The following is a 14,060-nucleotide window of genomic DNA, read 5'->3' on the forward strand; positions in this document are numbered from 1 at the left end:
CCCCTCAACCCCGCATCTGCCCGCAGAGACCGTACAACCCCGTTTAAAGGTCCAGAGTGTAAAATTTGGATTAATTTATGATTTTTATTTTAGTAAAAGCTTCACATACTGCCCATAAATGCACAAATTAAAGTGTATACCTGCAGTACAATAAAATTCACTTGTTTTCCTACCCTTAGAACAGTTCTCATATATACAGTATATGCAGTTTATGCAGTATATGACTATGCACAGAGCTAGGTCAGAGGTATGCAAACTTTTTGACTGGTGGGGCCACAATGGGTTCTAAAATGTGACAGAGGGCGCTGGAGCAGCAGCAGATGGATGGAGTGTTTTGGTGAGCCACCTCATAGGACGAAAATGTCAATTGAAAATGAACCAAAGCAAAGTTGCAACAGAATCAGTGTCTTTGAAGCCCCACAATGTCGTTAGCCTAATAGCATAATTTCCTCAGTCATTTCTTTGGCCAAATTGTGATAACTGAAAAAAATACCAATGTGTTTTCCGAAAACGTTCAAATATGACTTATGCGACTATGCTATGAGGCTAACGATATGTAGCCCTTTATTGAAATGACTCTTAAAACACTGAAAAATGGATGAAATACAGCTAGTTTATGACTCACTGACTATTAATATAATCTTCTTCAAGTTTGGTGGGCCGGATTAGAAAGTTTTAACAGGCCGCATATGGCCCTCGGGCCGTAGTTTGCCCATGCCTGAGCTAGGGTTTTGGTTATTAGTTAGTTATTTCAGGAAGCCCAACTGACAGTGGCCCTAAATATGAAACAGCGCTGTCAAGCTTGAAAATGATTTTACACACTGGACCTTTAATTGCAGTAACCCAGACGCGCAATGTAACCAGCCGCCTCTAGAGGTCGTCAGCACGCTAGGCCCCCGTCGCACGGGTTTCCATTGGCGAGCAGGAGAAATACACGTAGGCTGAATCACGAAGCGCAAAAGAAAAAAAATACACTCGCAAATGTGGAGCGCTGCTTTATTACTGAGCAAAGAACCGCCGGCGAGCCCGAACCATACGGCAGGGACCCCACCTGGACACGTCATAAAGGCCAGATTCAATATGCCCACTCCCCCAACGCCCCCACCCCCCCCTCCCACCCCTCCAATGCTAGGGCCGTCCTGTGCAATAAACACAAACATAAAACGCAATTTGCTGCTACCTTTCCCGCAGCTTGCTGCTTTTTTTTGTGTGCGTGTGTACTTTCTTTTTTTTTATTTGCCCTTGGTCGGTGCAGCGGCGCCACCTACCCACCTCCCCTCCCCTCACCCCCCCACACCCCCCCACACCCACTCTCAATGATAAGTGCAGCCCAGATCGCAGATCGGTGCAAATTGAATCTCGGATTAATGAAGGGGAAGGGGCAGCACAGACAGTGGGACGCGCCCCCCCGCCCCCAGGCACTTCCTGTTGCGAACGGTCATGTGGCTGCCCCCCCTTCCTCCCGCCAACACACACACACGCACACATCCATTATCACGGTGTCACATGTCGCTCGTCTCATTGGCTGCCAGCATCTTTTTAGTTTTTCATTCATTTATTTATCTATTTATTCATTTTTACCTGCTCCTTTTGCTGCCCGCGACCTCTCACAACACCAACAAAAAGGCACCCTAGCTTGTATTTTGTTTTGTTTTTGTTCGTATGTTGTGTGTTTTTTTTCTGTAACTTTACACCTCCAAGCGCCATTTCATCAAGTTTACGACTCGGCTCCCCAGTCGGCAGTTCACGAGAGGTCGACGTCCGGGCAGCAGCTCCCTCGGTACCCCCCCCACCCCCCACCACCACCACCACCACCCCCACAACCCCCCCACCTCCAATATTCTTTTTCTACCCTGAAGCACTTTCAACACAAAGTGCGCATGCACACGCGCACAAAAAGCCCCGTATCGCCGCTGCAGCCCTGCGTAATAAACACAAACACCGTGCTTAATATCGCTCCTTAAAAAGCCAAGAGGCAGAAAGAGTAGAAGCGAGAGCCGGTCGCACAGTGAACCCAGGCGGTCGACTCTGAGAAGATCCTGTTCTATTCCCATTCTGCTGTGTCACTGTTGCCACGTGGCGTGTTGCTTGCCAGCGCTTCTTTGGTTCTGTCACTTTGCTTCTCACTACCTCGCTTTGTCCATCTCCATCGAACTAACCGCAGACATCTGACCGGTCTGTTTAACAACCCGCCGCGCAAGCAATGCATTGTGGGTCTGAACCAGGGGTGTCAAACTCCAATACACAGTGGGGCCAAATTGTAAAACTTGGACAAAGTCGTGGGCCAATATTGATATTTATTGAAAAACGATCTTCCTCTGGGTAGACCGGTGAACCTTTTTAATGGACCCAAACACTTTTGCTTGGCAAAGTTGAATACTAACAAGTAAATAATAAAATTAAATCTCAAATTTAAAAAAGAAAATCATCAAAATAAATTAAATGTAAATAAAAGTTCCTCTTTTCATGATTTAAATGTCAACAGTAACAGATTGAGCAGAGCATTTTGGGATTTGTAGTGTTAGCGGTGCATCGGATTTTGTGTCGCCTCGCGAGCCAAATGCAATTACACTGCGGGCTAAATTTGGCACTTATAAGTTTGACACCTATGGTCTAAATTCCAGGCAAATCCACATGCAGAAGTCTTCTGCGCATGTTACATCCACGCACGTCTGTTTTTTCATTTTTTCCTTCTCCCCATCAAAAGGGGAGGTGGTTGTTTTAAATGGACATAAAATGGATTTTTAACGACTGAAATAGCGATTAAACCTACGAAACACATCGCTCGATGGCTTTTAAAGAGAGAAGAATAAACAGAGCTCCACATTCTGTGATTGAACCGACGCTAAATTGCCCCACGTCACCTCTCGTCCCAGCTGTCGCACAAACACGCTGCGCAAACCTTTGGAGATTTGAAACAGAACACGTCCCCACGTCTGCACGACACAGTTTCCATGTTTACGTTTACAGATCCAGGAGCCCTGTTCTCACGGTTTCCCATATGCAGATGTAGTTTGTGTAGAAACATGACGTGGAAATTCTAAACTACAGCGGCCTGGAAAATGTCCCAACACTTCCTGGATAAAAAGGCTTGCAAACGCAGGAGGCGTTCACTGAGGTTTTTTCGAAGATGCACAACAAACAAAACAACGGTGTGCGGTTGCAAATGCGCACAATGCAAAGAAAACGCAAATGTGGGCGTAGCCATGACACATCAACGACCAATCAGAGAACTTTGATTATAAATCTTGTATATATTGTCATCATAGGGCAGATTAAAAACACGCTAGTAGTGTTTCTGCCTAGTATGCGGTCGAAACGCGATCGCTTGCCGAGCTGAACTGCTAACTTGTCGCTGAAGTTCGGAAACGTGTCCGATGCGATGAACGCGTTTTTGCTGTCCTATCTGTGAAAATCCCTGCGAACAAAAATCGCAGGGGGAAAAAAAATGGGCAAACGTTTGAGCCGTGTCGTGGCTGCGCTCCCGTCGGCAAGTTGTTAATTAAGTAAAATTGGCCCAATAGGACGGTTTCTCATCACAAAATTGTGAAAGCTTCCTGCATTTGCAACCTGGGAGTGTTTTGACCTTTCCAGCCCGCCGTAGTTACTGTCTCCTACTTGTGTTACTGCATTTTCCTGAGTAGAAATACTATTGTTTTTGTTTTTTCAATAAGTAGCAGACGTAATATTAAATTATTTTCCAGAAGCTTTGAAGTACATAGTAGAATTTTCTTTTTTTAACCAAATATTAATTTAGATGCTTAAATTGACTTTTATTTTGCTTTTGTACTAATAAAAAAACAGTAGCAATGTTTCTTCTAAAGTAAACAAATTTTTTTGTTTATGTGCATGCCTATTTTTTGTATGTGGTATACTTGCATTCAGATTATTTTTTGTTTTTGTTTTTTTCCTTCTCACCTATCCACAATGCAATGCTGTCCCCCCATGACGCACCTCTGCTTGCTGTTACCTGTATGTTAATTCGCTTGAATCCCATTGGCCCACTGCCATCATGTGCTCGCTGCCTGCTAATTAAAGACTCAGTCGACTGCCAAAGCAATGAAGCGACCCCTCGAGGCAACTGTAGACCTGGTACTTTGACCTTTCACCTTTTGCTTTGCATGTAGCTTCTTTTTTAATTGTACTGTAGCCAACTCACTCGAAAGAGACAGAAAAAAAAAAGACGTTTAAATTGGATTTTTGTGTTGGTTTGTGAAAGACTTTTACTGTGTAAAATATCCTGATTTAACGAGTGAACCACGTAATGCTAAAAGTAGATAACTTCCTGTTTTGACTTGCCTTGCTACGGTGTAGTTTTGTCATTGTCCTTGTGATAGTTACAGCCAGTTTTCCATTTCGCCTTTGTGTTTTTGCTGTGCGTAGACAAGTAACACATTTACAGATGACCATTTTCCAATGCTTCAACGGTTGACATGTGCTTTTTCCTTCTTCTTGTTCTTCTTGTTGTTGCTCTTCTTCTTCTTCTTCTTCTCCTTCTTCTCCTCCTTCTTCTTCTTCTTCTTCTTCTTCTTCTGTGGCCTGTGTTGTGCGTGCCACAGGCGTTCCCCCACGGCGTCCTGCAGCCCCTACCAAAGAGACCGGCGCTGGAGAAGAGCAACGGCTCCAGCTCGCTGTTCAACCCCAGCATGTTGCACTACCAGCAGGCGCTGGCCAACGCGCAGCTCCAGCAGCAGGCGTTCTTCCCCACAGGTGAGATGACGGTGCATGGCAACACACACACACACAAGCACGCACGCACGCACGCACCGAACGGAAAACAAAAGGGACAGTCGCAGGTATGCAAAGCACGCACGCAACAACAACAAAAAGTGTGGGGGGAAGGGGGGGTCAGATACGGCTCAGTGTGCTGAGCTCATGTTTGTTTTCTCGCTATCAGCCCGAAACAAGACTGAAAATAGAAGCAGGGAAAGGCGCTAAAAAATAGATTTTTTTTTTTTTTTAAACCCTCCCTGCGTCTCAGACCCCCCCGACCTGCCTGACTTCCCATCACCCCTCACTATTACACCCCCCCCCCTTCCCTCCTACCTGTGAACGGTTCACCTGGCTGGAAGATGTGTCTGCCCTCCCACGGGTTTTTTGATTAGTTTCTTCCTGGTGTCTGTTAACTTGCCGCTGCTGGTTGGGTGGGCTTCTCCTCTCGCGTTAACGCCACAGCCGCCGCGCGCAAAATTTCACCTCTTTGATTTAGCAAGGATAACAGAGCAACTTTCCAACGTGTGCTCGGGGTGGCAGCAGACTTTTCATACAGACCAATAACTGCAACCTCTTTGTCCCATTTGTCTTAAAACAGACATGGTGCTTTCAAGAAAATCACTGTTGGGGTGAACAGGGCTGTGCAAACTTTTTGACTGTTTGGCCCACAGTGTGTTCTTAAATGTGACAGAGGGGCCGCGTTGAAAGGCTTAACCAGCCGCATGTGGCCCCCGGGCCATAGTTTGCCCATGTCTGAATTAGATTGAAGTTTTTCTCCTCCTTTTATTGCGGGTTGCAGCTGCACAGACCGGCTCATAATGTCCCTGTGATGAGATCGTTCCCAGCGCGTCTTAAGAAGAAAAAAATCCATCAAAAATGAGAACGCTAACAGACCGGTCCTCAGTGTGATGTTTCCCGCTGTAGCGTAGCAGCCAGCTAACGTAGCACCTCCCGCTAATGTGGCTAACGGTCGCTGCCTCGAGCACCTTTATGGTTTTCCAACGCCTGTTTTTTATTTTTAGCTTCTCTCCTCGTCTTGTCTAACCTTGTTGTTCTCCTCCCTCGATTAACACGTTTATTCCCTCCCTCTCTCTCTCTCCCTCTCTCTCTCTCTCTCTGTCTCTCTCTCTTGTCTGCATGTACACGCCAGGCTCGGTCTTGTGCATGACTCCCACTAGCAGTCTTGGTAGGTCCTGACCTTTGCCCTTTTATTTTTTCGTACTCTGTTTATTTATTATTCATGTTTTGCGTTCTGCCACACACCCTTTCTTTTGTCGAGGACGGAGTTGAGGTGGAGTGAGTGAATGAGTGACTGAGTGAGTGAGTGAGTGAGTGAGTGAGTGAGTGAATGAGAGAGACGGAGGGAGGGTGGGAGCGTCGCCGCCTCAACTTCCAGACAGGGAGTTGAGGCAGAAGTTTAGCCGTAGCGTTAGCCACTGTCTGTTCTGTTCTGCTGTGCTGTGGTGATCAGGAAATTGAAATCAGTTTTTTTTTTCCCCCAGAGAAACAAACTCCGAAAGTGGGATGGAAATTCCGAGAAAAGAGGAAGGGGGAGGTGGGGGTTAGATCTGGCCAGCGCTGACTGCAACTTGTTGACTTGTTACTAAGAACCACCCAGCAGCTTGTTGGTGGCTTAGTCAGCCCCAAATGAATTATGGGTATTTCATAAAAAAAAAAAGGAAAGAATTCCCATCCCAGCGGCCAGATTTTTCTCTGGGGGGGGAAAAAAGACAACAGCCAACTGATTTTCCGTACAAATTTCCTTATTTGTGATTGTAATCAGCTTCTCTCCTCTTTTGTTTTTTGTTCCTTGTTTGTTTTATCATTCCTTTCTCCCACGCTCTCTCTCTCTCTCTCTCTCTCTCTCTCTCTCTCTCTCTCTCTCTCTCTCTCTCTCTCTCTCTCTCTCTCTCTCTCTCGCTCTCTCTCTCTCTCTGGCTTTTTGCATTGTGAATGGTTGCATGCCATCCGCCCGGTGTCACCCTAACGACGGCTTGCTGGCTCTCTGTAACCCGCCGCCGCCACCACCACCATCAACAACAACAACAACAACAACTGCTGTCGATACACACAAACACCACCACCACCACCACCACCACCACGGTCGCCATGGTTTCCACTATGCTCCGCCTACCTTGTCCACCTGCTGGCACCACCTTCCCCACCCACCTCTTCCACCCCTACCCCTTCTCCCACCCGAAAAACAGTCCCAATGATGTACAGTGCTACGCCTGCTACTGTTTCTGCAGCAACAACTCCTGCCACAAGTGTCCCCTACGCAGCAACAGCACCAGCCAATCAGGTTTGCTCCTTTTTTTAAGAAAAAAAAAAAAAAAAAGCTTTCTTTCATCAATCCCCCTCGGAGCTCTGAATAATCGCTGCAGCCAGGCCCCGCCCCCTTAATTGTCTCAAGTTGATGTTTTAAAAAAAATGAGAATTAAAAAATAAAATAAAAAGACTGGGCTGTGGCCTTCGGGTGCAATGCTGCCCTCCGCCACAAGTGAGCGCTTCTTCAGAGCTCCCATGTTTGCAAAGTAGTGTTTGTGTTGTGTTGTACTACTTCCTTGTTTTCTTTTTGTTTCTTTTTCTCCTTTTTGGCATGTTTTTGAGTTTTTTTCTCCCACTTTCTCTCACCATTGTCGTCCGTCCAATTGAAACCTCTCCGTCTGTCTGGCACAGAGGGTGGGAGGGGGGGCACGGCGCCGTACGCGCTCAACGAAATCGAGAATGCAAAGCTGCAAACATTATTCTTATTCTTAAAAAATAAATAGATCAATAAATAAGTAAAAACCCGCACTGAACACTAATGAACTACAGTGGGCGTTTTATCTCCGTCTCTCCCTCCTCCCCAGTTCCAGTGGGGGTATTGGAGGGGTGAAGGTCTAGTAAATGAAAGGCCGAGGCTGGAAAAACCATTAGGCCCAAAGGCGTTCCACGCCCAATGAGGCCGGCGGGGGGGGGTTCTAATGCCGGGGTGTGACGCACATGTCGGAGCGTTTTCTTTCTTTCTTTTTAAATGCTGGAAACTATCTGGCAATCATTAAGCGGGCGGCAGTTCGCGAAACGATGCCCTCGAAGACTCGCGCACGAGACGACGGTAGCAGCGTTGGCGGTGGTGGTGGTTTTCCCGAGGTGAGGAGGGGGAGGCCATCTGGGGTCGGACCCGGCGATTCCGTCGTTCATCAAAAACGCGCAGCAGAGCTCAAAGAACGTTTAATAGCTAATTTTTCGCAGCATCTCAAAGAATCAGATTCACTTTGAGACGTTTTCCCAAACACTCTTTTGCAGCTCCCTCAGCCTGTCGTCAGCTTCTGCTGGGATGCTTTCATTGGTTTTTATAGCCCACCCCCCCCACCCCCCTTACAGCCAGCCAGGTGGGGGGGGGAGGGGGAGGGGGGAGGGGGGCACTTCCTGTGAGTCACCGTCTCCCTCTGTAATTGGCATGCAGCAGCAGCAGCAGCAGCAGCGGCTCTTTAAAGATGCATGTGGGACGAGGAGCCCGAGAAACACTGACGTCAGCCCCTCCCACCACCACCACCACCACCACCACCCTTCCTGGGCTCCACCCCCAGCCCCTCCTCGCTGTCTGTCCACTCCCGCCGCCGCCACCGCCGCCACGCCCTGCGTACACGTCTCCCAGCAGCAAGTTAGCTGCCCGCTAACATAGTAGCAGCTAGTTTTTTATTATTATTATTATTGTTATTATTATTATTATTATTATTATTATTATTATTATTATCATTATTATTATCTAATATTATTTTTAAAAAAAAACAAAAAGCAAACCAAGGTTGGCATTTATTCCAGATGTTTATCTCGCGTGGGGGAGCGGGGGAGGACCCTCCGAGAGTCAGCCAGTCACGTCATCCATCCGTCCATTCGAGCCCAGACAGCAGCGGCCCTCGATAGACAGAAGGCCCTACTACGCCGTGTTGTGAAGGCAACACTGCCCTCGTGTGGCGGACTCGAGGATTGCAACTCAGCTTTGAATTCCAACGAGAAAAATTCAGTCACATCGAATCACAGACGCTCGAACGTGTTCATCGTGTCTTCTCACGATCGTCGCTTTTTTAAATTCTTAATGTTTTTTCCCCCGAAAGTGTCAGACGAGTACACTACCAGTTCATTTGAATAATTTATCAAAAATTCAAAATACTTCAAAAAAAAAAAGAAGAAGAAGAAAGAAAGAAAGAAAAAGAAAAACTCAACTCCGTTTCATTACCCAGATATTCAAAATACACCACCAGTCAAACATTTGGACACACCCTCTGAATTTAATGTCTTTTCTTTCATTCTCACTATGACTATTGAGAAGGCAGTTTCTCACTGAAGGCTTCAAAGCTACGTATGAACACACATGGAATTATGTAGGAAATAATAAAAAAAATATAACTAAAACACATTTCATTTTAAATTCTTAAATTGTATTTAAATTCTTCAAAATAGCCACCTTTCATAAAAATCACATTCAGTTATTTAAAGTGTTTTTCTTGGCTGCATATTGACATATCTTGCTCATATTTTTGATGTCTTCAGTATCTATCTACAATGTAGAAAGTACTAAAGATAAAGGGAAAACACTGCATTAGATAGTGTGTCCAAACCTTTGACTGGAAGTGTACCCGGAAGTACCATTTCATCGTATGTCTGAACATAAGAACTTGAAAAGTCGGTAGACTGTCGCCTTATCGCGCGGTCGTCCCTGTGAAGGAACCTGACGTCCTTCTCGCTGCGTTAATTCAAAGGTCCCTCATTTTACCCATTTTTCCAAGTCTGTATTTGTGTCATCCAAGACTTAGGACATTTAATCACCGCCAAAAAAATTTAGATTTCCCACTGACAAAAAAAGAAGCAGAGATCGCCGACTCCAGTGAAATCAGCCTCAGATGGGACCTTTACATTAACCCGCTGGTTTGGTCCCCGCAGCAGGGAGAAAAATACCTTGAAAAAATCAACAAACACTTCACCACCCCCAACGATTGCGATGTTGATTTGCACCGATGAGGCGGTTGGTTGAGTTGCACCGATGCGTGTTTGTTTTCTTCGGCCCGCTGCCGCAGACGGGCGGGGCCACCGCCAAACCCACCCGCCACCAAAATCTCGCTGCTGCTGCTGCTGCTGCTGCTGCTGCTGCTGCTGCTGCCGCTGCCGCTTCGCCCGACTTGCCTGTCGCACAATAACCAGCGGCGGTGTTGGGTGTTCGGCCTCTGCGTGCAAACCTCTCTATTCTCTTTCTCTTCATCCTGTGTGATCTTCCCCTGAAAAAATAAACACAAACACGCCAACACACACAAAAGAGGTGATCAGATCTGGATCCAACGCTGTTTGACAGTCGCTCTGCAATTCTAATCTGCGTGAAGCAGCAGGTAGCGACTCAACCAGTGCAAATATTTTGCTGCAATCTAACGCGCTAACAGAGGGGGTGGGACTGGGCAAACCTTTGGACCGGTGGGGCCACAGTGGGTTCTGAAATGTGACAGACCGGGGTGGGGGAGCAGCGGCAGATGGATGGAGTGTTTTGGTGAGCCGCCTCACAGGGGGGAAATATAATATATCATGGGATGTGTAGAAAACGTGCTTTAATGTCAATTGAAAATGAACAAAAGCAAAGTTACAACAAAACTCAGCGTCTTTGAAGGGCCACTGGTATTTCTCTCTTTATTGAAATGACTCTTAAAACACTGAACAATGGATGAAATGCAGCTATTTTATGGCTTACTAGTATCATTTCCTTTGAGGTGGCCGCATATGACCCCTGGGGGCCGTAGTTTGCCCACCCCTTGCGCTAGCATCCCCAGTGCATGCACAGGAAGTGATGCAGCTGTATAAAGTGAATGAAGAGCTGCTTCCTGTGTTTACGTTCTCAACCCCCTTCCCAGGAGAAACCGTCTGTCGCTGTCTTTTTGAGTTTTTTTCTTTTCTTTTTCATTTTTCCGCTCCAGTGTTTACCAAATCATGCAACCAATCAGATGGGACATGGTTGATCCTCCTTTTTTTTTTTTTTTACGTAATCACGGCCTCGGGTTGTTCTCCAGAACAAGTTCTCCAGAACAGCCCCAGCAACAAGCTCGCCGGCCGTATCAGCGTTTCGTCCAAAACATGTAGGTTTGTGTCTAAAAACACGGGTGGGCAAACCACGGCCCGGGGGCCATATGTGGCCCGTAAGCTTTTTAATCCAGCCCACCGACCTAGAAGAAATTAAATTAGTAGTAAGTAAGTAAACTGGCTGTGTTCCATCCATTTTTTTTTTCAGTGTTTTAAGAGTCATCTCAATAAAGAGCTACATATCGTGGGGCTTCAGAGACACTGATTTTGTTGTCACACTTTGGTTCATTATCAATTGACATTAAAGCACATGTTTTCTACACATCCTACATTGGCTCACCAAAACACTCCATCCATCTGCTGCTGTCAAATTTTGCAACCCCACTGTGGCCCCACCAGTCAAAACGTTTGCCCAGCCCTGGTCTAGAACCACAGAACTCTAGAAACAGTGTCGGATCCAGATCTGCAGAAGGCGCCAGACGCAACAAATCACAGACGGTTAGACCCGTCAGTGTGAGTCGCGCAAAACCGTGTTAAAAAAAAAAAAAAAGCACACTTCACCGTTTTCTCCCCTTTTTCTCCTCTTCTTCTTCTTCCTCCCTCCAGATCATCCTGAAGTAGGCCTCAGGAAGGGAAGTGACTGTCACCAAGCCACACTAGGAAGCCCAAAACAGCCCCTGTGTAAATACTACCTTGCCTCTGCCGCGGAGGTCCAGCAACCTGCATGTTAGGAGGTCCTCACACGTCGACCCCTTTTTTTTTTTTCAAAGAAGCCCATAAGAACTGCAGTGCCAGTGTTCACAGCGACGACAACGCTCTCACGGAACAAGACAGAGAAAGGAAAAAAATCATCATAATAACAATAGTAATAACAATAATAACAACAACAACAAAACAACAAGTAGTCTATGTATTTCTAGGAGAAGAGTCACAAGAAAAGGTCTGAAAAAAAGGAAATAATCCAGATGTACAGACACGCATTTTAACACCCAGCCCTGCCCCTTTTTTCTCTCATATTTATTCTATATGCAGCTGTGCAACATTCACGCCCCCCCGCGCAGCACTCCCCCCCATACACACACACACACACACACACACACACCGGTTTTTCCAGTCAGAATACACGCTTGACTTGCACCAGAGTTGTCCTGTCGCTTAAGTCGGGGTGGGGGGGGGAGGACGCTCTCCACTGCAAATTTTTCTTTTTCACCTCCTCCCTCCATCCGTTACGAAGCTGAATGTCCAACCACCAGGGGGCAGCAGATGTGCTCAAATACCCAACATCGCCCCCTCGTGTCGACCCCCCCAAACGCCTCGCCAAAGTCGCAGCTTGCAAACTGAAATGTTCACATCCTGGAAGAAGTTGCTGCTGCGCCCTCTATCAGCTCCAGCCGGAGCGTCTTTTTTTGTTTGTTTGTTTTTTTCAACTTTTCTTTGCATGCGATCATGACCAGAGAAGACGTTAAGGAGGGGACGACGCTAGCAGCCATTCAAGAAAATTTCAACAGACAAAAAAAGAAAAGCGAGAAAAGGCTCAGAGGGAGGAGGAGCAGATGCCAAGGGCTTCACAAATGCTCCAGACATACCAAGCCTTGTGTGTGTGTGTGTGTGTGTGTGTGTGTGTGTGTGTGTGTGTGTGTGTGTGTGTGTGTGTGTGTGTGTGTGTGTGTGTTCCTGGAGACTGATGGTCTGCCGGCAGACTGGCACTGGAAGAAGAAGAAGAAAAAAAAAAAAGGAAAGCGAGGTCCAGCGACGACACCTGGCACGGAGGCTTTTTTTTCATTTTACAGTTTGTTTGTTTTTCTCGCAGGAGGGACTCAAAGTGCTAAGACTGAAAAAAAAGAATCAACAAAATACAAAAAAAGGTGCGTTTCGACGGCGCTAAAAGATGACTTGAAGTCGGACCGGAGGGCTATCTGACATGTCCAACCCCACCATCACCGATAATCCTGTTCCATTTTAGAAAAAAAACTGTAGAAGTGCCTCAAAAAAGTATGTTTTTTTTGTTTTGTTTTTTCATTTTGTTCTCATCGACAACACAGTGTCACAACTTTAAAAAACAAACAAAAAAAATGACAGAAACGGTCACAGACACTCAGTGCCGGCTGTCAGGAAGCCGCACGGACCTTTCTTTTAATTTTGTTTCCGGGAATGACTCTGGAAGCGTTTTTTTTTTAAATTTATTTTATTCCTTTCCACCTGGAGAACTCTCTCGACATCGAAACATCACAAGTGGCTTCGCGGAGACAGAAAAAAAAAAAAGCAAACAACAAATTGAATTGAAAAATTCAAAAACAACTTTTTTTCGACGACCAAAAAAAAAAAAAAACAACCCTTATAGCTCCGTAGAATGTTCCGGTGACTGTGAACCGTTGTTTCTTAACCGTTGGGGGGGGTTTTGAGTAGTTTACACAAGGAGACAAAAAAGCGAATGGAACTAAAAAAAAAAAAAAAAAAGAAGGAAAAAAAAAAAAGAAAAAAGTATTGTATACTGTGTAATAATGTACGTAAACAAGTGTCTCTTATTTTGGGAGTTTCTATCACTTTGCTTCTAGAAATGTATTCAAAGTTATTTAAAAAATGGGAGGAGGAGGAAAAACCGATTGTGTTGTGTCTATTAGAGGTCTGTTTGAAACCCCTCATAGCTCCCCCTCACCACCAACGTCAGGAACAATCACCTGTCTTTTTGCCAAGATCGTCATTTTATTTATTTTTTATTTTTTATTTTGAGCAGATCTTGTTTTAAATTAAAATTTTTCATTTTTGGTTTTTCTTTAAATCCACTTTTAACCCACGATACTAAATCCTGTCCGACATTCTGGTGTCCTTTTCACGGTGCTTGATGAACATCGACAATCCACAATCATTCATTTTTATCTGATTGGATTTTTCCCTCCGTTTCGTCTCTTCTGACCGTCTCCACATGCGTTGTCTACGTCGCAGTTGTGGAAGGCGCCGGAGAAAAAAAATGTTCTATTATTTTGTCGTAATTTATATTTCCTTTGTCGTTTCTCTCGGTCAAAAAAAAAAGTGATTTTTAGTCTAAAAAAAAGAGAGAAAAAGTTCACTATTCTATTTTGAAATGAATGTAATTTATTGAGCTGTGCCACATGCTGCGCGAGGCCGGTCATTTCAAGGTCTAACCTGTAGGGGGCGAGCCAACGAGTGGTGGAGAGAGGTTGGGGGGGTTAAAAAAAAAAAAAAAAGAAAAAGAAAAAAAGAGCCCACCAATCGGAAGCCGCCTAATCTCTCTTGCCTTTTTCACGGGTTTAAAACGAAAAGGTCACGGTGAGTTGCAGTAA

General features: G+C 45.6%; 2 protein-coding genes across 19 annotated transcripts in view; both read left to right on the forward strand.

Annotated features, from left to right (window-relative positions):
- LOC142882270 (muscleblind-like protein 2a) overlaps positions 1 to 13,193 on the forward strand; it is a 33,377-nt gene extending 20,184 nt beyond the window's left edge. For 2 of the 18 annotated variants that reach the window (XM_076016938.1, XM_076016955.1), the window contains exons 5-9: positions 4,039 to 4,092; positions 4,560 to 4,710; positions 5,864 to 5,899; positions 6,921 to 7,015; positions 11,365 to 13,193. In XM_076016938.1, the coding sequence (XP_075873053.1) occupies positions 4,039 to 4,092; positions 4,560 to 4,710; positions 5,864 to 5,899; positions 6,921 to 7,015; positions 11,365 to 11,379 (351 nt within the window). In that variant the 3' untranslated portion in view covers positions 11,380 to 13,193. The remainder of the gene's footprint in view (positions 1 to 4,038; positions 4,093 to 4,559; positions 4,711 to 5,863; positions 5,900 to 6,920; positions 7,016 to 11,364) is intronic. The other 16 variants (XM_076016983.1, XM_076017056.1, XM_076016928.1 and 13 more) reach the window with 8 other exon arrangements.
- Positions 1 to 14,060, forward strand: part of LOC142882256 (NADH-ubiquinone oxidoreductase 75 kDa subunit, mitochondrial-like) — a 100,543-nt gene that overhangs the window by 25,832 nt on the left and 60,651 nt on the right. The window lies entirely within an intron of this gene.

The sequence above is a fragment of the Nelusetta ayraudi genome, unplaced genomic scaffold (assembly GCF_046127955.1).
Source record: "Nelusetta ayraudi isolate G7.1 ecotype Tasmania unplaced genomic scaffold, CSIRO-AGI_Nayr_v1 ptg000006l, whole genome shotgun sequence".
In the NCBI taxonomy this organism is placed as follows: domain Eukaryota; kingdom Metazoa; phylum Chordata; class Actinopteri; order Tetraodontiformes; family Monacanthidae; genus Nelusetta; species Nelusetta ayraudi.